This window comes from Scyliorhinus canicula, chromosome 9 (genome assembly GCF_902713615.1).
Source record: "Scyliorhinus canicula chromosome 9, sScyCan1.1, whole genome shotgun sequence".
Lineage (NCBI taxonomy): Eukaryota > Metazoa > Chordata > Chondrichthyes > Carcharhiniformes > Scyliorhinidae > Scyliorhinus > Scyliorhinus canicula.
Window position 1 is genome coordinate 159,761,726 of NC_052154.1, and position 27,432 is coordinate 159,789,157.

The 27,432-nt window shown below is 51.7% G+C and overlaps 1 protein-coding gene across 1 annotated transcript in view; it reads right to left on the bottom strand.

The window, feature by feature from the left end:
• LOC119970954 (dentin sialophosphoprotein-like) overlaps positions 1–27,432 on the bottom strand; it is a 165,850-nt gene that overhangs the window by 35,827 nt on the left and 102,591 nt on the right. The window contains exons 16-21 of the mRNA XM_038806066.1: positions 24,880–24,981; positions 23,936–24,016; positions 22,543–22,641; positions 21,291–21,371; positions 15,553–15,645; positions 8,188–8,286 (exon numbers count right to left, since the gene is read on the bottom strand). Coding sequence (XP_038661994.1) covers positions 8,188–8,286; positions 15,553–15,645; positions 21,291–21,371; positions 22,543–22,641; positions 23,936–24,016; positions 24,880–24,981 — 555 coding nt within the window. The remainder of the gene's footprint in view (positions 1–8,187; positions 8,287–15,552; positions 15,646–21,290; positions 21,372–22,542; positions 22,642–23,935; positions 24,017–24,879; positions 24,982–27,432) is intronic.

The following is a 27,432-nucleotide window of genomic DNA, read 5'->3' on the forward strand; positions in this document are numbered from 1 at the left end:
AGACGGCTTCTCTGGCCCTGCGGCGGCAATTCTCGATTCCTAAATGGCCTTCATGGAGTTGCTCCAACACTAGCTGGCGCATGCTTTGTGGGACGATGATGCGATCCAATTTCAGGAGCACCCCGTCGACAACCGCCAGGTCATCGCGGACGTTGTAAAATTGCGGGCATTGGCCCTTGAACCACCCGTCTGACGTTAGGCGCATCACCCGCTGCAGAAGTGGTGAATTTGCATCAGTCGTGCATCCGTGGCTGGCAAATGGGAGGCTGCAAACTGAACGTGGGCATCTATTTGGCAAATGAAGCCGTCATGATCATACGGAGTTGTGATTGACCTTGAGAGGGCATCGGCAATGGCAAGGTCCTTGCCAGGGGTATAGATCAGTTGAAAGTGGTACCTGCGCAGCTTGAGTAGGATACGCTGGAGGTGAGGCGTCATGTCATTCAAGTCCTTTTTGATAATATTTACAAGGGGGCGGTGGTCGGTTTCAACCGTGAACTGCGGAAATCCATAGACGTAGTCGTGGAACTTCCCGACTCCAGTGAGAAGGCCGAGACACGCTTTCTCAATTTGCGCATAGCGCTGCTCTGTGGGAGTCATCGCCCGCGACACATACGCAACGGGGGCCATGACGAGGCCTTGTCTCGTTGCAGGAGCACGGCACCAATCCCCGACTGACTGGCATCAGTAGAGATTTTGGTCTCTTTGGTCGGGTCGAAAAACACTGGGGCCGTGGAAAGCTTGGCCTTCAGCTCCTGCCATTCACGCTCGTGAGCAGGGAGCCATCGGAAATCTGTGGTTTTGCGAATCAGGTCTCTGAGGGTCGTGGTGTGTGAGGCGAGATTCGGGATGAACTTCCCGAGGAAATTCATCATATCCAGGAACCGGAGGACCGCTTTCTTGTCCTCTGGCGTCTTCATGGACGTGATTGCTGCAATCTTTCCTCGCCCGGACGCACTCCCTGGTGGGAGATGTGATCCCCCAGAAACTTGATACTTGACTGGCCGAAGGAGCATTTGGCCCTATTGAGGCGGAGGCCGTGTACGTGGATGCGCCTGAAAACACGCTGAAGGTGGGCAATGTGTTCCTGCGTGGTGGTTGACCAGATAATAATGTCGTCGACATATACCCGGACGCCGTCGATCCCCTCCATCATCTGCTCCATGATCCGGTGGAAAACTTTGGATCAGAGATGATGCTGAATGGCATCCGGTTGTAGCAGAACCTGCCAAAGGGTGTGTTGAACGTACACAGCGTCCTGCTTGGCTCATTTGTTAGATCTGCCAGAAACCCTTCGAGGCATCCAGTTTTGAGAATAGTTTGGCGTGGGCCATCTCGGACGTGAGCTCCTGACGTTTCGGAATCGACTAGTGCTCCCGCATGATATTCTGATTCAGATCTTTAGGATCAATACAGATCCGCAGCTCACCGGACGGTTTCTTGACGCAGACCATGGAGCCTACCCAGTCTGTGGGTTCCATGACCCTAGAAATTACTCCTTAGTCCTGGAGGTTCTGGAGCTGTTGCTTGAGGCGGTCCTTGAGGGGAGCTGGGACTCTGTGAGGTGCGTGAACAATAGGCGTGGCGTTGGGCTTGAGTAAGATTTTGTACGTGTAGGGGAACGTGCCCATGCCTTTGAAAACATTATGGTATTGCTGGATGATGGAGTCGAGTTGCACCCTGAAGTCTGTGTCAGAGGATGCAGACACATCGCTTGAAGAGAGAGAGTGTACTCTCTGCACTAAGTGGAGCAGCTTACATGTCTGCGCACCAAGCAAGGAGGCTTTTGAGGCAGCAACAATCTCGAATGGGAGAGTGACTGTGTGAGCACGATGTCTCACCTCAAGGCAGCAGGAGTCGCTGGCGGCAATGGCATTGCCATTGTAGTCCAGCAATTTACACACAGATGGCAGGACAGCAGGCTGTACGCAGAGCTTGCGAAAATCAGACGACGCGATGAGATTGGCAGAAGCACCAGTGTCCAGGCGGAACCTGACAGGAGACCAGTTGACCGTAAGGGTGGCACACCACTCATCATCCTGGCTGACACTGTGGACATGGACATGTTCAGTGCCACGTTTGGGGCACATCCTGTTCATCGTAACAACGCCGATTTGGAACGGGACCTGTGGGTCATTGTAGGCACAGTCAGAATCAAGGTCTAGAGTAGGTTCATTGATGGCAGGCTGGATAACCCTGACGTCTTTATGGGGCTGGGTGGACCTTCAAAAAACAGCAGGCATGGAAGATCTGCACATAGCGAGCACTTTTCCAGGAGACACATCCGGAGTGAGACTCATCCAGAGTGGGGGATTGAAACTTGGTAATTTGGTGCAGTGAGGTAAATCAGCAAAGGTAAGTGGAAAATCTAATTCTGCTGTTTTTCAGTTAAAAGTACAGTGTGGAGCTCAGTGTCTGATTGGTTGAAGCTGCCCCCACCCTAATTGCTGAGAGGCAGTTATCTGTCAATCACCTGAGGCCTGTTTAGGGGCACATTGTATTCTTCTCTTTGAAGTTAAGGTATTTTTTGAGTCATCGGTTAGCTGAGGTCTGTATAAAAGACAGACAGACAGCGCACACAGTAAGCGAGCACTTTTCCAGGAGACACATCCGGAGTGAGACTCATCCAGAGTGGGGGATTGAAACTTGGTAATTTGGTGCAGTGAGGTAAATCGGTGCAGAGTGTGAGGAGGTGCTTTTTACCCCTGGTAAGTGACTGGTAAGTAGTCTCTCTTTTTCTTTTCATTGTCTAATTTATTTATTTTTATTTTGAAATTCTAGTTGTTTAAGTTTACCACGGGTTTACGACATGGCAGGAGATCCCAGAGCTGTGTCATGCTCCTCGTGTGCGATGTGGGAGCTCTGGGACACATCCACTGTCCCTGGCTCCTTCACGTGCAAGAAGTGTGTTCAGTTGCAGCTCTTGTTAGACCGCTTGACGGCTCTGGAGCTGCGGATGGACTCACTTTGGAGCATCCGCGATGCTGAGGAGGTCGTGGATAGCACGTTTAGCGAGTTGGTCACACCGCAGGTGAAGGTTACTGAGGGAGATAGAAAATGGGTGACCAAAAGAAAGAGCAAGAGTAGGAAGGCAGTGCAGGTGTCCCATGCGGTCATCTCCCTGCAAAACAGATATACCGCTTTGGATACTGTTGAGGGAGATGGCTCACCAGGGAAAGGCAGCAGCAGCCAGGTTCATGGCACCGTGGCTGGCTCTGCTGCACAGCAGGGCAGGAAGAAAAATGGCAGGGCTATAGTGATAGGGGACTTGATCGTAAGGGGAATAGACAGGCGGTTCTGTGGACGCAATCGAGACTCCAAGATGGTATGTTGCCTCCCTGGTGCAAGGGTCAAGGATGTCTCGGAGCATCTGCAGGACATTCTGGGGGGGGGAGGGTGAACAGCCAGCTGTCGTGGTGCACATAGGCACCAACTATATAGGTAAAAAACGGGATGAGGTCCTACAAGCGGAATTCAGGGAGTTAGGAGTTAAACTAAAAAGTAGGACCTCAAAGTTAGTAATCTCAGGATTGCTACCAGTGCCACGAGCTAGTCAGAGTAGGAATGTCAGGATAGATAGGATGAATGCGTGGCTCGAGAGATGGTGCAAGAGGGAGGGATTCAAATTCCTGGGGCATTGGGACCGGTTCTGGGGGAGGTGGGACCAGTACAAACCGGACGGTCTGCACTTGGGCAGGACTGGAACCGATGTCCTAGGGGGGGTGTTTTCTAGAGCTGTTGGGGAGGGTTTAAACTAATGTGGCAGGGGGATGGGAACCGATGCAGGAAGTTGGAAGGTAGTAAAACAGGGACAGAAACAAAAGGAAAAAGTGCAAGGCAGAGAAGACATAGTCAGAAATCCATAAGGGCGACAGTACAAGGTACAGTGACTGAGGGGAGCACAGTGAATAGGCCCAGTAATAACAAAAGGAATAAAACTGGAGATGTTAAGGTTCAAAACAGAGGTAAAAAAACCAACATAAGTGTACTTTACCTGAATGCTCGTAGTATTCGGAATAAAGTAAATGAGTTGATGGCACAAATCATCGTAAATGACTATGATTTAGTGGCCATTACTGAAACATGGTTAAAGGATGGTCACGACTGGGAGTTAAATATCCGAGGGTATCAAACTATTCGGAAGGACCGAGTGCATGGTAAGGGAGGTGATGTTGCTCTGTTATTTAAGGATGACATCCGGGCAATAGTAAGGGATGACATCGGTGCTATGGAGGATAAGGTTGAATCCATATGGGTGGAAATCAGGAATAGTAAGGCGAAAAAGTCACTGATAGGAGTAGTCTATCGGCCACCAAATAGTAACGATATGGTGGGGCAGGCAATAAACAAAGAAATAACTGATGCATGTAGAAATGGTACAGCAGTTATCATGGGGGATTTTAATCTACATGTCGATTGGTTTAACCAGGTCGGTCAAGGCTAACTTGAGGAGGAGTTTATAGAATGTATAGATTGCGATAGCTTCCTAGAACAGTATGTAATGGAACCTACGAGGGAACAAGCGGTCCTAGATCTTGTCCTGTGTAATGAGACAGGATTGATTCATGATCTCATAGTTAGGGATCCTCTCGGAAGGAGCGATCACCATATGGTGGAATTAGCAGTTGAGGCTCCTTCATTACATGTTTTTAAGGTAAAGATAGATAGTTTTTTGAAGAATAAAGGGTTAAGGGTTATGGTGTTCGGGCCGGAAAGTGGAGCTGAGCCCACAAAAGTTCAGCCATGATCTAATTGAATGGCGGAGCAGGCTCGAGGGGCCAGATGGCCTACTCCTGCTCCTAGTTTTTATGTTCTTATGTTCTTATAGCAGCGTAGTGGCTTCGTTTGCCACACTGCAGGCAGCGTCGGGACTTCGCGGGACATTGCCGCTTTAAGTGGGTGGAGCCGCAGTTGCCGCACGCCGGAGCGTCGGGACATTAATCGCGCCTCCGCGCATACGTAGGGTGATCCAGCAAAGCGCGCAAAGCGGTCCATGACATCAGAACGCTCGCTGCGTGTAGGCGCGGGACTCCGCGAAAAGCGCGCAAAATGGCCACCATCGTTCAGATCCAGAGCCTGAATAGATTGAATCATTTGGACCAGTTCTTCCTTGTAAGGGGCTTGTCACGCTGTTTCAGCAGCCTGGATGCAGGAGTAGCGCGTGGAGCCATGTTCATGAAGTACACAGGTCTCAATGGCCGTGGAGAGAGTCGGCTGCTTTACTTTTAGTAGCTGCTGGCGCAGGGACTCAGATTGAACACCAAAAACAATCTGGTCACGGAGCATGGAGTCAGAAGTGGATCCGTAGTTGCAGGACTGCGCAAGGACGCGGGGGTGGGTAATGAAGGACTGGAAAGGCTCGTCCTTACCCTGAATGTGCTGCTGAAACATGTATCTCTCAAAGCTCTCCTTGACTTCGACCGCACAGTGGCTGTCGAACTTCAGAATTATGGTCTTGAACTTCGATTTGTCCTCCCCCTCATCGAAAGTGAGCGAGTTGTAAATGTGCAGAGCGTATTCACCGGCTGTGAAGAGGAAGAGAGCAATCTTCCGTGCGTCTGAGGCAGCTTCCAGGTCCCTGGCTTCGAGGTACAGCTGGAAGCGCTGTTTGAAAAGTTTCCAGTTCGAGCCCAGATTCCCTGCAATGCGGAGAGGTGGCGGCGGGCGAATGGAGTCCATTCTGTAGGATGGCGCGAGACAGGTGGAAGGCAGATCACTGAAAGGTAGGTCTCAGAAGTGTGAGCATCCCTCAACTCCTGGTATCATGAAGTGTTGGCTAGTGTAGACTTGAGAGATGAACAGACACTTCCAACACTGATGAAGGTTCAACTCAATTTTATTAACTACTTCTGACTAACTAACACACGATGACTGTGGGTCTAAATGATGCTAACTTAAACTAGAGACAGCCTTGTCCGAACCAGTTGATTCTCTCAGCACGTGTTGTAAGTCAGTGCTGGGCTGGATGAGTTCTTGTTACACTCAGAGGCAGCACACAGAACGAGCGGGAACCGTGGTGCCCTCTGCCTTTATAGTGTGTGTATTCTAATTGGTGATTGGCTGCGGTGTTTGTACATGTTGATTGGTCCCTGTGTGTGTTCATCAGTGTGTGTCTGCACCATGATATACTGGTGTATATTATGACACCGGGGAGGGGAGGGCGTGTGCCAGGGAGGGGTGAGGGGGCAAGTGACAGGGTGAGGGGGCGAGTGCCGGGGAGGGGAGTGCGAGTGCCATGATTCAGACTATCCACACACCCAACCCAAGAATCAACTTCCACAAAATCCTTTTCTTTGGCGAACACTGATGCAAAGTATGCATTTAACACCTCGCTCATTTCCTCTGGATCAATTCATAGATTCCCCCACTGTCCTTAATGGGTCCAATCCTTCCCTTTGCCACCCTCTTATTTTTGCATGTGAATAAAAAGCCTTGGGATTCACCTTAATCCTACTTGCCAAGAACTAGTCCTGGACTAGGGTAAGGGATTAACATTTTAGGACTGAGTAACGGAGAAGTTTCTTCACCCAGAAGATGGTGAATCTGTGGAATTCACGACCATAAAACGTAGTTGAGACAAGAATATTGTGTAATTTCAAGTAAAGTAGATATAGGGTTGGATTCTCTGCACCCCGACGGTGAAATCGTGTTCGGCGCTGGGGCGGAGAATCCAGTTTCACACATGAAATCGGGATCGGCTCCAGTTCCGCGATTCTCCACCCCCTGAAAAGCGGTGTACCCGGGCAGTCCGCTGCGCCGCGTATCCACCAGCTGCAGCCATTGCTGAAGACCCGCCCCGCTATTCTCCAGCCCGACCGGCCGAAGTCTCAATGGCGTATTTCTAATGTGGTCCAGCCATTCGGGATACTCGCGAGGTAGCTGCAGGCTCAGCCCCGGCCGCCATAGTCGGGGAGGGGCCGATTGGAGGGCAGGGGGGGCCTCATACGGGACTGAGTCTTTATGTGGGGACGATTCGGATTGGGCGAGTGGCAGATCGAGGGCACTATTTCTGCGGTCCAGGTCCACGGTCTGAGTCCGCCATGGAGCACGGCGCGGCCGCTGGAGTCCACCGCCATGCGCATGCGCAGCCTCTGATCTGGAAGTGCGGGGGGCCGTATCGGCAGCTGGAGCTGTGAGCTCCACGATAGCTTAATGCCAGCCCGTGCAAAACGGTGAATCTGTGGCCTTTTGCTGGCAGTTTTTCTGCCGTTAATGAACTCGGGCGGGATTCAGCGAGCCCCCGTCGGGTCGGAGAATCGCCGGGGTGGGGGGCGGCGTGAATCCCGCACACGGTGGCTGCTGAATTCTCCAGCGCCGGGGATTTGGCGGGGGCGGGAATTGCGCCAATCCAGTCGGCGGCTGCTAGCAGCTCCCCACCCCCCCCCCCCGCCCCCACCCCCCCCACAGTGAACCCCTCCCCTGCAAGATGGTGAATCTGTTGACTTATGATGGCAGTTTTTCTGCCATTAATGAACACGGGCGGGATTCGGCCAGCCCCCGTCGGGTCGGAAAATCGCCGGGGGGGTGGGGGGGGGGGGGGGGGTGGGGGGAGGTGTGTGTGAGGGGGGGGGGGGGGCGAGAATCCCGCCACGGTGGCTGCCAAATTCTCCAGCGCCGGGGAGTTGGCGGGGGCGGGAATCGTGTCATACCAGTCAGCGGCTGCTAGCAACCCCCCCCTCCGGTGAAAAATACCAAACGGAGTAAACACATTGTATTAAGGAACAGGAACTACAGTAATGGTGCGTTTGGTTAGTAGTGAATGAATACATATGTATTTAGCTCAGCTCATTCTATCTATATCTGAGGAGAGTTTTACTAGTTCTCTGATAGGTGTTGCATCGATTATTTAATAATGATGCAAAATTACATCTTACTTTTAATAATAACTGCTGGCAATCTTCTATTGCTGCCCTGAATATACTTCAGTCTCCTGCAACAGAATTCCCCATTTTGGTAACCATGCCGAGTGGCGGGAAGGGAAGTTGGGGTGATTTTCGCTGGAGAGTGTCGGAACCTTACAGATACAATCTTGTGGTGTTCAGCTCATTTATTATGCATGTGTGAGGAACACATCAAATCCCATGGATTTATTCTCCCACGCCATCACCTCATTGCGCCAATATCTTGGTGCCATATTTAAATGTTACCACACAGCCAATCATTCTTCAACTCTGCTCCTTGACTCACCTTCAGTTCCTGTCTTACTTTTGGCTTTTATCTCATCCGATGAATTTTCCAATGGATTATAATTACTGTTTTGATCACTTGAAGGGGTTTGCTCTGAATCTACATGAACACATAAATGCAAAACATAAACACATTGTACAAAGGAGCAGGAAATACAGTAATGATGCATTTGGTTAATAGTGAAAGAATACATATGTATTTAGCTCACCTTGTTACATCTTTATCTAAGGAGAAATATTATTATTTTGCAGAGAGTTTTCGCGTCAATATCTTCGTACCCATGGAAAATTACATCTTACTTTTGATAATAGTTGCTGGTAATTTTCAATCGTTGCCCTGAATATACCTCAGCCTCCTGCAACTGGAGGGAGGGGAAGTCGGGGTGACTTTCGCTGGAGAGTGACGCAGCTGAACCTGCAAACCCTGTGGTGTTCAGCTCATTAATTATATATGTGTGAGGGGCAGCATGGTGGTGCTGTGGTTAGCACTCCTGCCTCATGGCGCAGAGGTCCCAGGTTCGATCCCGGCTCTGGGTCACTGTCCGTGTGCAGTTTGCACGCTCTCCCCTAGTTGATGTGGGTTTTACCCCTACAACCCAAAGATGTGCAGGGTCGGTGGACTGGCTATGCTAAGTTGCCCCTTAATTGGAAAAAAATAATTGGGCACTCTCAATTTAGTTTTTAAAAATTATACACGTGTGAGGAACACATCAAATCACATTGAGTTATCCTGCCAGTGCGTGGACCCAACCTGTCAGATAGTGACCCCCTAGACTTCCCCTCGCCACCGACCACCAGTCCCGCAGCCCTCATCGAAGACCCCCAGCCAGCAGCACGGCTCCCCTCCCCCCCCCCTGATTGGGGCAGCACTGGGCACAGTCCACAGCCGCCATGCTGGGTTCCCGACCGCTGAGACCGTGGACGGGATTCTCCAACCACCCGCCGGGTCGGAGAATCGCTGGGGGTCGGCACGAATCCCGCCCCCGCCGTCCGCCGAAGTCTCTGACCCCCCAAATTCTGGCCCCGCGTGAATCGTGCCGCCCGCCTCGGAGAACGGCGGGGACCGGAGCAACACTTTCGGCCCCGGGGCTGCCGGACTTCTCCTGGCCGGATGGGCTGAAGTCCCGCCGACGTGACCACGGGTCACACCGGCGTAAATTAAAACACCTTTATAATGGCGTCAACCACTGCTGATGGTTGGTCACTGCGTGGGGTGGCCGCAGGAGAAGTGACGGCGCGGCTGCAGTTGTTGTGGAGTGGGGGGGGGGGGGGTGTGTGCAGGGGGGGGTGTGGCGGGGGGTTGTGAGGGGAGGAAGGGGGTGTGAGAAGGGGTGTGGAGGGGAGAGCACACCTGTTGCGGCGCCGAATGGATCCATCCGGTAAGCGGTCCAGGAAGGATCGGGGGGGGCCACCTGCCTTAGTACGACAGCAGGCGCTGACTAGCCACCGTCCAGGTGGTAGATGCGAACCTTGTTGTCTGGATGGATGTCGGGAAGGTCAGCAGCCCGTGAGTCGTAGGAAGTTTTCTGCTGCAGTTGAGACATGTGCATGCGGTGGAGCAGGGGGACATAATCGAGGTTGGGAGCGAGAATTGATGGCACCGTCGTTCTGAGGGTGCGGTTGATTAGCAGCTGAGCAGGCGACAGGCCGGTGGAGAGTGGGGCGGAGCGATAGGCCAGCAGAGCAAGGTGGAAATATGAGCCGGTGTCGGCGGCCTTGCAGAGGAGCCGCTTAACGATTTGGACCCCCGTTTCCGCCTTCCCATTGGATTGTGGGTATAGGGGACTGGACATAATGTGCTGGAAGTTGTAGTGTCGGGCGAAGCCGGCCCATTCCTGTCTCACGAAACAGGGGCCATTGTCTGACATGACCGTCAGCGGAATGTCATATCGGACAAATGTCTCCTTACAAGCCCTGATCACAGCCGAGGATGTGAGATCGTGCAGCCTGATGACCTCCGGGTAACTGGAGAAGTAGTCGATAAAGATGACGTCGATGCCCACTTGGTTCAAGGCGATGTGACGAGCTCATGGGGCATCAGGGTCTCCCGTGGTTGGGCAGGCTGAAAACGCTGGCAGGTTGAGCAGTTGAGCACCACATTGGCGATGTCATCATTGATGCCTGGCCAGTAGACGGCTTCTCTGGCGCTGCGGCGGCACTTCTCGATTCCTAAATGGCCTTCATGGAGTTGCTCCAACACTAGCTGGCGCATGCTTTGTGGGATGATGATGCGATCCAATTTCAGGAGCACCCCGTCGACAATCGCCAGGTCATCGCGGACGTTGTAAAATTGCGGGCATTGGCCCTTGAACCACCCGTCTGACATTAGGCGCATCACCCGCTGCAGAAGTGGCGAATTTGCATCAGTCGTGCATCCGTGGCTGGCAAATGGGAGGCTGCAAACTGAACGTGGGCATCTATTTGGTAAATGAAGCCGTCATGATCATACGGAGTTGTGATCGACCTCGAGAGGGCATCGGCAATGGCAAGGTCCTTGCCAGGGGTATAGATCAGTTGAAAGTCATACCTGCGCAGCTTGAGTAGGATACGCTGGAGGTGAGGCGTCATGTCATTCAAGTCCTTTTTGATAATATTTACAAGGGGGCGGTGGTCGGTTTCAACCGTGAACTGCGGAAATCCATAGACATAGTCGTGGAACTACCCGACTCCAGTGAGAAGGCCGAGACACGCTTTCTCAATTTGCGCATAGCGCTGCTCTGTGGGAGTCATCGCCCGCGACACATACGCAACGGGAACCATGACGAGGCCTTGTCTCGTTGCAGGAGCACGGCACCAATCCCCGACTGACTGGCACCAGTAGAGATTTTGGTCTCTTTGGTCGGGTCGAAAAACACTGGGGCCGTGGAAAGCTTAGCCTTCAGCTCCTGCCATTCACGCTCGTGAGCAGAGAGCCATCGGAAATCTGTGGTTTTCCGAATCAGGTCTCTGAGGGCCGTGGTGTGTGAAGCGAGATTCGGGATGAACTTCCCGAGGAAATTCACCATACCCAGGAACCGGAGGACCGCTTTCTTGTCCTATGGCGTCTTCATGGACGTGATTGCTGCAATCTTTCCTCGCCCGGACGCACTCCCTGAGGGGAGATGTGATCCCCCAGAAACTTGATACTTGACTGGCCAAAGGAGCATTTGGCCCTATTGAGGCGGAGGCCGTGTTTGTGGATGCGCCTGAAAACACGCTGAAGGCGGGCAATGTGTTCCTGCGGGGTGGTTGACCAGATAATAATGTCGTCGACATATACCCGGACGCCGTCGATCCCCTCCATCATCTGCTCCATGATCCGGTGGAAAACTTTGGATCAGAGATGATGCTGAATGGCATCCGGTTGTAGCAGAACCTGCCAAAGGGTGTGTTGAACGTACACAGCTTCCTGCTTGGCTCATTTGTTAGATCTGCCAGAAACCCTTCGAGGCATCCAGTTTTGAGAATAGTTTGGCGTGGGCCATCTCGGACGTGAGCTCCTGACGTTTCGGAATCGACTAGTGCTCCCGCATGATATTCTGATTCAGATCTTTAGAATCAATACAGATCCGCAGCTCACCGGACGGTTTCTTGACGCAGACCATGGAGCCTACCCAGTCTGTGGGTTCCATGACCCTAGAAATGACTCCTTAGTCCTGGAGGTTCTGGAGCTGTTGCCTGAGGCGGTCCTTGAGGGGCGCTGGGACTCTGTGAGGTGCGTGAACAATAGGCGTGGCGTTGGGCTTGAGTAAGATTTTGTACGTGTAGGGGAACGTGCCCATGCCTTTGAAAACATAATGGTATTGCTGGATGATGGAGTCGAGTTGCGCCCTGAAGTCTGTATCAGAGGATACAGACACATCGCTTGAAGAGAGAGAGTGTACTCTCTGCACTAAGTGGAGCAGCTTGCATGCCTGCGCACCAAGCAAGGAGGCTTTTGAGGCAGCAACAATCTCGAATGGGAGAGTGACTGTGTGAGCACGATGTGTCACCTCAAGGCGGCAGGAGCCGCTGGCGACGATGGCATTGCCATTGTAGTCCAGCAATTTACACGCAGATGGCAGGCCAGTAGGCTGTACGCAGAGCTTGCGAAAATCAGACGACGTGATGAGATTGGCAGAAGCGCCAGTGTCCAGGCGGAACCTGACAGGAGACCGGTTCACTGTAAGGGTGGCACACCACTCATCATCCTGGCTGACACTGTGGACATGGACGGGTTTGGTGCCGCGCTTGGGGCACATCCTGTTCATCGTAACAACGCCGATTTGGAACGGGACCTGTTGGTCATTGCAGGCACAGTCGGAATCAAGGTCTAGAGTAGGTTCATTGATGGCAGGCTGGATAGCCCTGACGTCTCTGTGGGGCTGGGTGGACCTCCTAAAAACAGCAGGCATGGAAGATCTGCACATAGCAGCGTAGTGGCCTCGTTTGCCACACTGCAGGCAGCGTCGGGACTTCGCGGGACATTGCTGCTTTAAGTGGGTGGAGCCGCAGTTGCCGCATGCCGGAGCGTCGGGACATTAATCGCGCCACCGCGCATGCGTAGGGCGATCCAGCGAAGCGCGCGAAGCGGTCCATGACATCAGCACGCTCGCTGCGTGTAGGTGCGGGACTCCGCGAAACGCGCGTGAAATGGCCACCATCGTTCAGATCCAGAGCCTGAATAGATTTAATCATTTGGACCAGTTCTTCCTTGTAAGGGGCTTGCCGCGCCGTTTCAGCAGCCTGGATGCAGGAGTAGCACGTGGAGGCATGTTCATGAAGTACACAGGTCTCAATGGCTGTGGAGAGAGTCGGCTGCTTTACTTTTAGTAGCTGCTGGCGCAGGGGCTCAGATTGAACACCAAAAACAATCTGGTCACGGAGCATGGAGTCAGAAGTGGATCCGTAGTTGCAGGACTGCGCAAGGACGCGGTGGTGGGTAATGAAGGGCTGGAAAGGCTCGTCCTTACCCTGAATTTGCTGCTGCAACATGTATCTCTCAAAGCTCTCCTTGACTTCAACCGCACAGTGGCTGTCGAACTTCAGAATTATGGTCTTGAACTTCGATTTGTCCTCCCCCTCATCGAAGGTGAGCGTGTTGTAAATGTGCAGAGCGTGGTCACTGGCTGTGAAGAGGAAGAGAGCAATCTTCCGTGCGTCTGAGGCAGCTTCCAGGTCCCTGGCTTCGAGGTACAGCTGGAAGCGCTATTTGAAAAGTTTCCAGTTCGAGCCCAGATTGCCTGCAATGCGGAGAGGTGGCGGCGGGCGAACGGAGTCCATTCTATAGGATGGCGCGAGACTGGTGGAAGGCAGATCACTGAAAGGTAGGTCTCAGAAGTGCGAGCATCCCTCACCTCCTGGTATGAAGTGTTGGCTAGTGTAGACTTGAGAGATGAACAGACACTTCCAACACTGATGAAGGTTCAACTCAATTTTATTAACTACTTCTGACTAACTAACACACGATGACTGTGGGTCTAAATGATGCTAACTTAAACTAGAGACAGCCTTGTCTGAACCAGTTGATTCCCTCAGCACGTGTTGTAAGTCTGTGCTGGGCTGGATGAGTTCTTGTTACACTCAGAGGCAGCACACAGAATGAGCGGGAACCGTGGTGCCCTCTGCCTTTATAGAGTGTGTATTCTAATTGGTGATTGGCTGCGGTGTTTGTACATGTTGATTGGTCCCTGTGTGTGTTTCCATCAGTGTGTGTCTGCACCATGATATACTGGTGTATATTATGACACCGGGGAGGGGAGGGCGAATGCCGGGGAGGGGTGAGGGGGCAAGTGACAGGGTGAGGGGGCGAGTGCCGGGGAGGGGAGGGCGAGTGCCATGATTCAGACTATCCACACACCCAACCCAAGAATCAACTTCCACAAAATCCTTTTCTTTGGCGAACACTGATGCAAAGTATGCATTTAACACCTCGCTCATTTCCTCTGGATCAACTCATAGATTCCCCCACTGTCCTTAATGGGTCCAATCCTTCCCTTTGCCACCCTCTTATTTTTTGCATGTGAATAAAAAGCCTTGGGATTCACCTTAATTAAACTTGCCAAGAACTAGTCCTGGACTAGGGTAAGGGATTAACATTTTAGGACTGAGGTACGGAGAAGTTTCTTCACCCAGAAGATGGTTAATCTGTGGAACTCACGACCACAAAACGTAGTTGAGACAAAAACGTTGTGTAATCTCAAGTAAATTAGATATAGGGCTGGATTCTCAGCACCCCGCTGGTGAAATCGTGTTCAGCACTGGGGCGAGAATCCAGTTTCACGCATTAAATCGGGACAGCGCCAGTTCCACGATTCTCTGCTCCCTGAAAAGCGGTGTACCCGGGCAGTCCGCTGCGCCGCGTATCCACCAGCTGCAGCCATTGCTGGAGGCCCGCCCCGCTATTCTCCAGCCCGACCGGCCGAAGCCTCGACGGCGTATTTCTAATGTGGTCCAGCCATTCGGGATACTCGCGAGGTAGCTGCAGGCTCAGCCGCAGCCGCCATAGTCGAGGGCGGGCCGATCGGTGGGGTGAAGGTGCCTCATATGGGACTGATTCTTTATGTGCGGGCGATTCGGATCGGGCAAGTGGCAGATTGAGGGCACTATTTCTGCGGTCCAGGTCCGCGGTACGAGTCCGCCATGGACCACGATAGCTCCATGCCAGCCCCCTGCAAGACGGTGAATCTGTGGCCTTTTGATGGCAGTTTTTCTGCCATTAATGAACACGGGCGGGATTCGGCCAGCCTCCAAATCGGGTCGGAGAATCGCCGGGGGGGGGGGGGGGGGGGGGGGGGGGGGGTGGCGAGAATCCCGCCACGGTGGCTGCCAAATTCTCCAGCGCCGGGGATTTGGCGGGCCGGGAATCGTGTCATACCAGTCAGCGGCTGCTAGCAACCCCCCCTCCGGTGAAAAATACCAAACAGAGTAAACACATTGTATTAAGGAACAGGAACTACAGTAATGGTGCGTTTGGTTAGTAGTGAATGAATACACATGTATTTAGCTCAGCTCATTGCATCTTTTTCTGAGGAGAGTTTTACTATTTCTCAGATAGGTGCTGCATCAATAGTTTAATAATGATGGAAAATTACATCTTACTTTTAATAATAACTGCTGGTAGGCTTATATTGCTGCCCTGAATATACTTCAGTCTCCTTCAACTGAATTCCCCATTTTGGAGGCCTTGTGGCGGGAAGGGAAGTCGGGGTGATTTTTGATGGAGAGTGTCGGAACCTCACAGACACAATCTTGTGGTGTTCAGCTCATTTATTATGCATGTGTGAGGAACACATCAGATCCCATGGATTTTCCTGCCACGCCATCACCTCATTGCGCCAATATCTCGGTGCCATATTTAAATGCTTCCACAGAGCCAATCATTCTTCAACTCTGCTCCTTGACTCACCTTCTGTTCCTGGCTTGCTTTTGTCTTTTATCTCATCCGATGAATTTTCCGATGGATTAAACTCACTGTTTTGATCACTTGAAAGGGTTTGCTCTGGATCCACATGAACACAAAAATGCAAAACATAAACACATTGTACAAAGGAGCAGGAAATAAGGTAATGATGCATTTGGTTAATAGTGAAAGAATACATATGTATTTAGCTCACCTCGTTACATCTTTATCTAAGGAGAAATATTATTATTTTGCAGAGAGTTTTCGTGTCAATATCTTTGTACCCATGGAAAATTACATCTTACTTTTGATAATAATTGCTGGTAATTTTCAATCATTGCCCTGAATATACCTCAGCCTCCTGCAACTGGAGGGAGGGGAAGTCGGGGTGACTTTCGCTGGAGAGTGACGCAGCTGAACCTGCAAACCCTGTGGTGTTCAGCTCATTAATTATACATGTGTGAGGGGCAGCATGGTGGTGCTGTGGTCAGCACTCCTGCCTCATGGCGCTGAGGTCCCAGGTTTGATCCCGGCTCTGGGCCACTGTCCGTGTGGAGTTTGCACATTCTCACCTTGGTAGCACAACCCAAAGATGTGCAGGGTAGGTAGATTGGCCACGCTGAATTGCCCCTTAATTGGAAAAAATTAATTGGGCACTCTAAATTTTTTTTTTTTTAATTATACATGTGTGAGGAACACATGAAATCACATTGAGAGATCCTGCCACACCATCACCTCACAGTGCCAATATTTAAATGGTACCACACAGCCATTCACTCTTCCAGTCTGCTCCTTCATTCACCTCAAAAAACAATACAGCACAGGAGCAGGTCCTTCGGCCCTCCAAGCCTGTACCAGCCATAATACCACCCTTGGCAAAAACCCTCAGCACTTCTTAGTGCTGTATCCCTCTGTACCCATCCTATCCATGTATTTGTCGATATGCCTTTTGAATACCGTTAATGTATCTGCTTCGACAACCTCCCCTGGCAGGCACTCACCGTCCGCTGCGTAAAAAACCTGCCTCACACATCTCCTCTAAACTTTGCCTCACAGTCCTTAAACCAATGCCCAGTAGTGACTGACCTCTCCACCCTGGAAAAGAGTGCCTGCCCATCCACTCTTTCCATGCCTCTCATAATCTTGTAGACCTATAGCAGGTCACCCCTCCACCTCCATTGCTCTAATCAAATCAGTCCGAGTCTATTCAGCCTCTCCTCATAGCTAACACCCTCCAGACCAGGCAATATCCTGTTAAGCATCCTCTGCACCCTATCCAAAGCCTCCACATTCTTCTGGTACTGTGGTGACCAGAAATGTGCGCAATATTCCAAGTGCGGCCTTGTCAAGGTTCTAGAACTGGAGCATGACTTGCCAGTTTTTATACTCGATGCCCCGTCCAATGAAGGCAAGCATTTTATATGCTTTCTTGACGACTTTATCTACTTGTGTTGCCACTTTCAAAGATCTAAGGACCTGTACGCCAAAATCTCTCTGACTTTCTATATTCCTAATTGTTTTGCCATTTACTGTATAGCCCCCTTTGATGTTAGATCTACCAAAATGCATTACCTCACATTTATCCAGATTAAACTCCATATGCCATTTCTCTGCCCAAATCTCCAACCTAACTATCACCTGCGCTTACCTCTGACAGTCCTCAACACTATCTGCCACTCCACCACCCTTGGTGTCATCCGCAAACTTACTAATGAGACCAGCTACATTTTCCTCCAAATAATTTATGTATACGACAGACAACATAGGCCCCAGCACCGATCCCTGTGGAACACCACTAATCACAACCTTCCATTCAGAAAAACACCCTTTTACTGCTATACTCTGCCTTCAGTGGCTGAACCAGTTTTGTACCCATCTTGTCACCTCACCTCTGATCCCGTGTGACTTCACCTTTTGTACCAGTCTGCCATGAGGCACCTTGTCAAACGCTTTACTGAAGTCCAAATCAACAACATCCAGCGCGCTCCCCATATCAATCATTTTTGTCACCGCCTCAGAAAACCCGATCAAGTTGGTGAGGCACGACCTCCCCTTCACAAAAGCATGCTGTCTGTCACTAATGAGTCCATTTGTTTCCAAATGGGTATGTGGTAGTCACCACTGTTGTATTATTTTGTATATACTGCACTGCTTACACGGGTATTACGGTAAGGCCCCTTTACTACAGGTACGGGGGTGGACCCCACCCCTCCTGGACATCATGGACCCCACCAGCGAACGCCCTACCATGCACCCCGTCAGCGACCGCCCCCAGCCAACCCCAGGCCTGCGCCGCATGGCAACCAAACAACCCTGGGGGACCCAAGTGTTACTTCTGCGGACAGTTAAAGCACCCCCGACAACACTGCCTGGCACAGAGAGCGCTCTGCAAGGCCCGTGGTAAGAAAGGACATTTTGCTGCTGTGTGCCAGGCCCGCTCTGTCGCCGCCATGTGCGACCCCCGGGCACCGCCATCTTCCTCCCCGCAGACCACGTGCGTCCCATGGGCGCCGCCATCTTGCTCCCCTCACAACACGTGCGGCCCTTGGGCGCCGCCATCTTCCTCGCCATCTTGCTCGCCTCACACGTGCGGCCCGTGGGCGCCACCATCTTGCCCGCCTCAGGACACGTGTGGCCAGTCGGTGGCGCCATCTTGCCGCCCCAGGACACGTGCGGCCCGTGGGTGCCGCCATCTTCCCCGCCTCAGGATTCCTGTTTGTCGGACACCTCATCGGGCTGCTCATCGCCTGTAACCGCCGCCGACCAGCCACACCTGGCCTCCATCACGATCGACCAGACACGACCGCACAACCTCACGACCGCGTCGACGATGGTGAAGATCGACGGGCACAAGGTTTCCTGCCTTCTGGACTCCGGGAGCACTGAGAGCTTTATCCACCCAGATACGGTAAGGCGCTGCTCCCTCATGGTCCACCCCACCAACCAGAGAATCTCCCTGCACTGCCACCCACATTATCCAGGGCGTAGAGTTCAGCAGCGTCCGCATCTACGTTCTCCCAAACCTCTGCACTGCCCTGCTACAAGGCCTGGACTTCCAGTGCAACCTCCAGAGCCTAACCTTGAAATTTGGCGGGCCCCTACCACCCCTTACTGTATGCGGCCTCACGACCCTTAATGTCGACCCACCTTCCCTGTTTGCGAACCTCACCCCGGATTGCAAACCCGTCGCCACCAGGAGCAGACGGTACAGTACCCAGGACAGGACCTTCATCAGGTCTGAGGTCCAGCAGCTGCTACGGGCAGGTATTATTGAGGCCAGCAACAGCTCCTGGAGAGCCCAAGTGATAGTGGTAAAAACCGGGGAGAAAAACAGGATGATCGTTGACTATAGTCAGACCATCAATCGGTACATGCAGCTCGCCGCATACCCTCTCCCTCGCAAATCTGATATGGTCCTATCATATATGTACCTATCTGCATTTGCCGGTGCAGTGACGCTGGCGCTCCCGTGCATGCACCAACTCGTGCCGGCCAGCAGAGGCCCTTCGGTGCCAGTTGGCGTGGCACCAACCTCATTTCCCACCGGCCGGCATGGCGCAAACCTCTCCGGCGCCGGCCTAGCCCCTGAAGGTGCGGAGGATTCCACACCTTTGCGGCGGCCCAACGCCGGAGTGGTTCCCGCCACTCCACTGTGCTGTTTCTGCCCGCCCCACTGATTCCCGGAGAATCCCGCCCAAGATGTTTGTGTTGTTGGAGCTGCACTCAGCCAGCAAGGGGAAAGTATCCCATCACACACCTGACTTGTGCTTTGTAGTTTCTGTACAACATTTGGAATTCAGGGTTCCAAGTCCCTGAACTGCGATTGTAGCCACATTATTTATATAGCTGTAAAATCTTCAATCCTTTCTGAGTTAAAGAAGCTTAACTCAATCAAAGAAACTGACTGTTTTGCTCAATCCAGTCATGCTGCTGTAACAGAAGGAAAACAGGAAAGTAGTTGGCAACATTACTGAAAGCGACAAATTCTGATCTGTTCCAAGTGCCTGGGACAGTTCATTTCCACCAATGGAGGAGACCTGCAGACCTTGCAAATCTGTGTAAGTAACATCCAACTTTAGCACAGCAAAATCTTCGAATGGCATCATGTCACTCAGAGCATGATGGAGTCGAGAAAGGATCCAATACACAGGATTATTCAGTTAATCTTTCATCTCGAGTTAGTCAAGGAGGACAATCTGAAAACAAAACTATTGGCCTCTGCCCTTGGAGTGCTTTTACAACTGGAACACTCTTCTTCGAAATCAATGAGATTTTGTAAACTGGAACACTCTTCTACATTCTGTGCCATTGATAAAATATACATATATTTTTGGTCAAGGATTGCTCTAAAAGCCAGCTGCCAAACAGGCAATGAGTGCTGAGATACCCTCAATTACGACGCGGAGGAGAGTCGGCGGCCCACCCGGGCATGTAGTAAACGCAGCTTGCGAGCGCCGTCGACATCAGTCGGTGAGGAGTCAATATAGTCCTCAAAACACCGCAGCCAATATTAAAACATTTCCGGGGCTTCCGGTGACCAAGTGTCCAGGTTAAGTTTCTCCGGCTTTAGAGCGCTGTCCATCTTGATGTGTCAGATGATTAAATTGAGATACCCTCAATTACGACACAGGAGAGAAGATAGGTGATTCAAAGGCTTTAATCATCTGAGAACTGAACAGCAGCCGAGAAGTGTGCTCATCACATGCTGCCGAGTGACCTCATCTTATGTACCGTTTCCTGGGGGCGGAGCTAGAGGCGGAGACCCCCAGGGTTCCAAGCCCAGTCTTAAAGGGCCAATGCATTAAAGGTACGGTACCGTTACAGCAACTACTGATAACATTCATCACAAGTGCCATGTAGCAGCATAAGGGCAGAACACCAGAACATGGGGCGGAATTCTCCAACAGGGGCGGGATTTACGCCAGCCCCGGGCAATTCCCCGACCGGGGATTCTCCCGGAATTCTCCACCACCCGGGAATCGACGAGAGCGGGAATCATGCCCCGCCAATTGGCATGCCCCCCGCGGCGATTCTCCGGCCCCGATGGGCCGAAGACCCGCCGCTGACAGGCCTCTCCCGCCGGCGGGAATTGGAGCACCTCTGGTGCCGGCGGGATTGGCGGCGCGAGTGGGCCCCCGGGGGGGGCGCGGGCCGATCGGACCCCGGGGGGTGCCCCCACGGTGGCCTGGCCACGAACGGGGCCCACCAATCGGCGGGCGGGCCTGTGCCGTGGGGGAACTCTTTTTCTTACGCCGCCACCACCTGCGCATGCGCGGACCGGCGAAGGCCTTTCGGCACCAGTTGGCGTGGCGGAAACCACTCCGGCGCGGGCCTAGCCCCTAAAGGAGAGGAGAATTCCGCACCGTTGGGGAGGCCTGACGCTGGAGTCATTGGCGCCACTCCGTTACGCCGGGACCTCCCCGCCCCACTGGGCAGGGGAGAATCCCAGCCATGGAACTTCACCGCAAGACACCCACAATCCCAACTTGGAAATATATGGAATGCTTCTTCGTAACGGGGTGAAAACCTGGAGAACCCCTCCCCAGAGAGCTCTGTGGATGTCTCTACACAACACAAACAACAGTGATTCAAGAAGGATCACCACCTCAAGGAGAATTACGAATTTTCATAAATGCATCATAGAATCATGGAATTTACAGTGTGGAAGGTGTCAACTTTGACACATCTCATGAGCGAATAGATGAAAAATTTGCTAAAAGTATTTATTTCTTCATTGATCCCACCTTCAGTTCCTGGCTTATCCATTGAACTGTCCCCTTGATTATCAGCAATATTTTGTTTGCTTGAAGGAGTTTTCTGTGATTCTACATGAACACAAAAATACAAAAGTGTAAGCACATTGTAGAAAGGAACAGGAACTACAGTAATGGTGCATTTAGTTTATAGTGAATGAATACATATGTATTTAGCTCAGCTCATTACATCTTTATCCGAGGAGGGATTTACTATTTCTCAGATAGGTGTTGCATCAATAACTTAATAATGATGCAAAATTACATCTTATTTTTAATAATAACTGCTGGTAGCCTTCTATTGCTGCCCTGAATATACTTGAGTCGCCTGCAACAGAATTCCCCCTTTTGGAGGCCATGTCTAGTCACGGAAGGGAAGTCGGGGTGATTTTCACTGGAGGCTGTCGGAACTTTACAGACGGGGCGCGATTCTCTGCAAATGCGGAGAGTCGTAAAGGCTGCCGTGAAACCGGCCGTGTTTCACGGCAGCCTCCGCGCCCCCTCCCGGGACCCGATTCACCCCCCCCGGTCGGGGCTAGTATCGCGGCCCCGGGAAGAACGGCAGCGCAGGCTTAGCGAACGTTCGCTAAACCCGGCCGCCAAGACTCACGGTGGCTGCCGCGCACGATGATGTCAGGCGCGCATGCGCGGGTTGGACGGCTCCAACCCGCGCATGCGCGGTCCGTCATGCCCCTCAGCCGCCCCGCGGACTGATCCTGCGGGGCGGCGGAGGGACAAAGAGTGCGCGGGAATCGGACCCGCTGCCCGCGATCGGTGCCCACCAATCGCGGGCCCATGCCAATCGGCGGCACAGTTGCGCAGAACGGCACTTTGCGGCCGTTTTCACGAACTGTGATAGCAGGTGTGTTTAAATTCATGAAAACGGCCGTAAAGGCCTGGGAAATCGGCCCATCGGATAGGGGAGAATCGCTACTCGCCGTAAAAAAACGGCGAGCAGCGATTACTGTCGTGTGGCGGCCGTGGGGGGGGGGGGGGGGGATAGCGGGAGGTCGGGAAAAATGTCGGGAAGGCCCTCCCGCTATTCTCCGACCCGTCGTGGGGGGCGGAGAATCGCGCCCACAATCTTGTGGTGTTCAGCTAATTAATTATGCATGTTTGAGGAACACGTCAGATCCCATGGATTTATTCTCCCACGCCATCACCTCATTGCGCCAATATCTCGGTGCCATATTTAAATGTTACCACACAGCCAATCATTCTTCAACTCTGCTCCTTGACTCACCTTTAGTTCCTGTCTTACTTTTGTCTTTTATCTCATCCGATGAATTTTCCGATGGCTTATATTCACTGTTTGGATCACTTGAAGGGGTTTGCTCTGAATCTACACGAACACAAAAATGCAAAACATAAACACATTGTACAAAGGAGCAGATAATACGGTAATGATGCATTTGATTGATAGTGAAAGAATACATATGCATTTAGCTCACCTCGTTTAAGGAGAAATAATATTATTTTACAGAGAGTTTTCGCGTCAATATCTTCATACCCATGGAAAATTACATCTTACTTTTGATAATAATTGCTGGTAATTTTCTATCGTTGCCCTGAATATAACTCAGCCTCCTGCAACTGGAGGGAGGGGAAGTCGGGGTGACTTTCGCTGGAGAGTGACGCAGCTGAACCTGCAAACCCTGTGGTGTTCAGCTCATTAGTTATATATGTGTGAGGGCAGCATGGTGGTGCCGTGGTTAGCACTCCTGCCTCACGGCGCCGAGGTCCCAGGTTCGATCCCAGTCACTGTCTGTGTGCAGTTTGCACGTTCTCCCCTAGTTGATGTGGGATTTACCCCTACAACCCAAAGATGTGCAGGGTCGGTGAACTGGCTATGCTAAGTTGCCCCTTAATTGGAAAAAATAATTGGGCACTCTAAATTTAGTTTAAAAAAATTATACACATGTGAGGAACACATCAAATCACATTGAGTTGTCCTGCCACACCATCACCTCATTGCGCCAATATTTAAATGGTACCACACAGCCATTCACTCTTCCAGTCTGCTCCTTCATTCACCTCAAAAAACAATACAGCATAGGAACAGGCCCTTCGGCCTTGCAAGCCTGTACCAGTCATAATACCACCCTTGGCCAATCCCTCAGTACTTCTTAATGCTGTATCCCTCTATACCCATCCTATCCATGTATTTGTCGATATTGGAACACTCTTCTTCGAAATCAATGAGATTTTGTAAACTGGAACACTCTTCTACATTCTGTGCCATTGTTAGACTATATATATATTTTTGGTCAAGGATTGCTCTGAAAGCCAGCTGCCAAACAGGCAATGAGTGCCATTAGAAGCATAAGGGCAGAACATTAGTACATGGAACTTCACTGCAAGACTCCCACAATGCCAACTTGGAAAAATGTGGAATGCTTCATCGAAACACAGGTGAAAACTTGGAGAACACCTCCCCAAAGAGCTCTGAGGATGTCTCTACACAACACTAATAACAGTGATTCAAGAAGGTCACCACCACAAGGAGAATAACGAATTTGCATAAATGAATGATAGAATCATAGAATTTACAGTGCGGAAGGTGTCAACTTTGATACATCTCATGAACGAATAGATGAAAAATTTGCTGAAAGTATTTATTTCTTCATTGAGCCCACCTTCAGTTCCTGTCTCATGCAATGAACTTTCCCCTTGATTATCAGCATTATTTTGATTGTTTGAAGGGGTTTTCTGTGATTCTAGATAAACACAAAAATACAAAACAGTGTAAACACATTGCATAAAGGATCAGGAAGTACAGTAATGGTGTGTTTGGTTTATAGTGAATGAATACATATGCATTTAGCTCAGCTCATTACATGTTTAGCTAAGGAGAAATATTATTATTTTACAGAGAGTTTTCGCGTCAATATCTGCGAACCCATGGAAAATTACATCTTTCTTTTGATAATAATTGCTGGTAGGCTTCTATTGCTGGCCTGAATATACTTCAGTCTCCTGCAACAGAATTCCCCATTTTGGAGGCCATGTCTAGTGGCGGGAAGGGAACATAGAACATAGAACAGTACAGCACGGAACAGGCCCTTCGGCCCTCGATGTTGTGCCGAGCAATGATCACCCTACTCAAACCCACGTATCCACCCTATACCCGTAACCCAACAACCCCCCCTTAACCTTACTTTTTAGGACTGTACGGGCAATTTAGCATGGCCAATCCACCTAACCCGCACATCTTTGGACCGTGGGAGGAAACCCGAGCACCCAGAGGAAACCCACGCACACACGGGGAGGACGTGCAGACTCCGCACAGACAGTGACCCAGCCGGAAACTGAACCTGGGACCCTGGAGCTGTGAAGCATTTATGCTAACCACCATGCTACCGTGCTGCCCCATAGTCGGGGTGATTTTTGATGGAGAGTGTCGGAACCTTACAGACACAATCTTGTGGTTTTCAGCTCAGTTATTATGCATGTGTGAGGAACACATCAGATCCCATGGATTTTTCCTGTAACGCCATCACCTCATTGCACCAATATCCCGGTGCCATATTTAAATGCTACCACACAGCCAATCACTCTTCAACTCTGCTCCTTGACTCACCTTCAGTCCCTGGCTTACTTTTGTCTTTTTTCTCATCCTCCGATGAATTTTTCCCTGAATTATAATCACGGTTTTGATTACTTGAAGGGGTTTGCTCAGAATCTACATGAACACAAAAATGCAAAACATAAACACGTTGTACAAAGCAGCAGGAAATACGGTAATGATGCATTTGGCTGATAGTGAAAGAATACATATGTATTTAGCCCACCTCGTTACATGTTTATCTAAGGAGAAGTATTATTATTTTACAGAGAGTTTTCGCGTCAATATCTTCGTACCCATGGAAAATTACATCTTACTTTTGATAATAATTGCTGGTAATTTTCTATCGTTGCCCTGAATATACCTCAGCCTCCTGCAAATGGAGGGAGGGGAAGTCGGGGTGACTTTCACTGGAGAGTGACGCAGCTGAACCTGCAAACCCTGTGGTGTTCAGCTCATTAATTATACATGTGTGAGGGGCAGCATGGTGGTGCTGTGGTTAGCACTCCTGCCTCACGGCGCCGAGGTCCCAGGTTCGATCCCGGCTCCGGGTCACTGTCCGTGTGCAGTTTGCACGTTCTCACCTAGTTGATGTGAGTTTTACCCCTACAACCCAAAGATGTGCAGGGTCGGTGGACTGGCTATGCTAAGTTGCCCCTTAATTGGAAAAAAATAATTGGGCACTCTCAATTTAGTTTTTAAAAATTATACACGTGTGAGGAACACATCAAATCACATTGAGTTATCCTGCCAGTGCGTGGACCCAACCTGTCAGATAGTGCCCCCCTAGACTTCCCCTCGCCACCGACCACCAGTCCCCCAGCCCTCATCGAAGACCCCCAGCCAGCAGCACGGCTCCCCTCCCCCCCCCCCCCCCCCCCCTGATTGTGGCAGCACTGGGCACAGTCCACAGCCGCCATGCTGGGTTCCCGACCGCTGAGACCGTGGACGGGATTCTCCAACCACCCGCCGGGTCGGAGAATCGCTGGGGGTCGGCACGGATCCCGCCCCCGCCGTCCGCCGAAGTCTCTGACACCCCAAATTCTGGCCCCTGTGTGAATTGCGCCGCCCGCCTCGGAGAACGGCGGGGACCGGAGCGACGCTTTCGGCCCCGGGGCTGCCGGACTTCTCCTGGCCGGATGGGCTGAAGTCCCGCCGACGTGACCATGGGTCACACCGGCGTAAATTAAAACACCTTTATAATGGCGTCAACCACTGCTGATGGTTGGCCACGGCGTGGGGTGGCCGCAGGAGGAGTGACGGCGCGGCTGCAGTTGGTGTGGAGGGGGAGGTGTGTGTGCAGGGGGGGGGGGGGGTGTGGCGGGGGGTTGTGAGGGGAGGGAGGGGGTGTGAGAAGGGGTGTGGAGAGGAGAGCACACCTGTTGCGGCGCCGAATGGATCCATCCAGTAAGAGGACCAGGAAGGATCGGGGGGGGGCCACCTGCCTTAGTACGACAGCAGGCGCTGACTAGCCACCGTCCAGGTGGTAGATGCAAACCTTGTTGTGTGGCTGGATGTCGGGAAGGTCAGCAGCCCGTGAGTCATAGGAAGTTTTCTGCTGCAGTTGAGACATGTGCATGCGGTGGAGCAGGGGGACATAATCGAGGTTGGGAGCGAGAATTGATGGCACCGTCGTTCTGAGGGTGCGGTTGATTAGCAGCTGAGCAGGCGACAGGCCGGTGGAGAGCGTGGCGGAGCGATAGGCCAGCAGAGCAAGGTGGAAATATGAGCCGGCGTCGGCGGCCTTGCTGAGGAGCCGCTTAACGATTTGGACCCCCGTTTCCGTCAGCGGAATGTCATGTCGGGCAAATGTCTCCTTACAAGCCCTGATCACAGCCGAGGATGTGAGATCGTGCAGCCTGATGACCTCCGGGTAACTGGCGAACTAGTCGATAAAGATGACGTCGATGCCCACTTGGTTCAAGGCGATGTGACGAGCTCATGGGGCATCAGGGTCTCCCGTGGTTGGGCAGGCTGAAAACGCTGGCAGGTAGAGCAGTTGAGCACCACATTGGCGATGTCATCATTGATGCCCGGCCAGTAGACGGCTTCTCTGGCGCTGCGGCGGCAATTCTCGATTCCTAAATGGCCTTCATGGAGTTGCTCCAACACTAGCTGGCGCATGCTTTGTGGGACGATGATGCGATCCAATTTCAGGAGCACCCCGTCGACAACCGCCAGGTCATCGCGGACGTTGTAAAATTGCGGGCATTGGCCCTTGAACCACCCGTCTGACGTTAGGCGCATCACCCGCTGCAGAAGTGGTGAATTTGCATCAGTCGTGCATCCGTGGCTGGCAAATGAGAGGCTGCAAACTGAACGTGGGCATCTATTTGGCAAATGAAGCCGTCATGATCATACGGAGTTGTGATTGACCTTGAGAGGGCATCGGCAATGGCAAGGTCCTTGCCAGGGGTATAGATCAGTTGAAAGTGGTACCTGCGCAGCTTGAGTAGGATACGCTGGAGGTGAGGCGTCATGTCATTCAAGTCCTTTTTGATAATATTTACAAGGGGGTGGTGGTCGGTTTCAACCGTGAACTGCGGAAATCCATAGACGTAGTCGTGG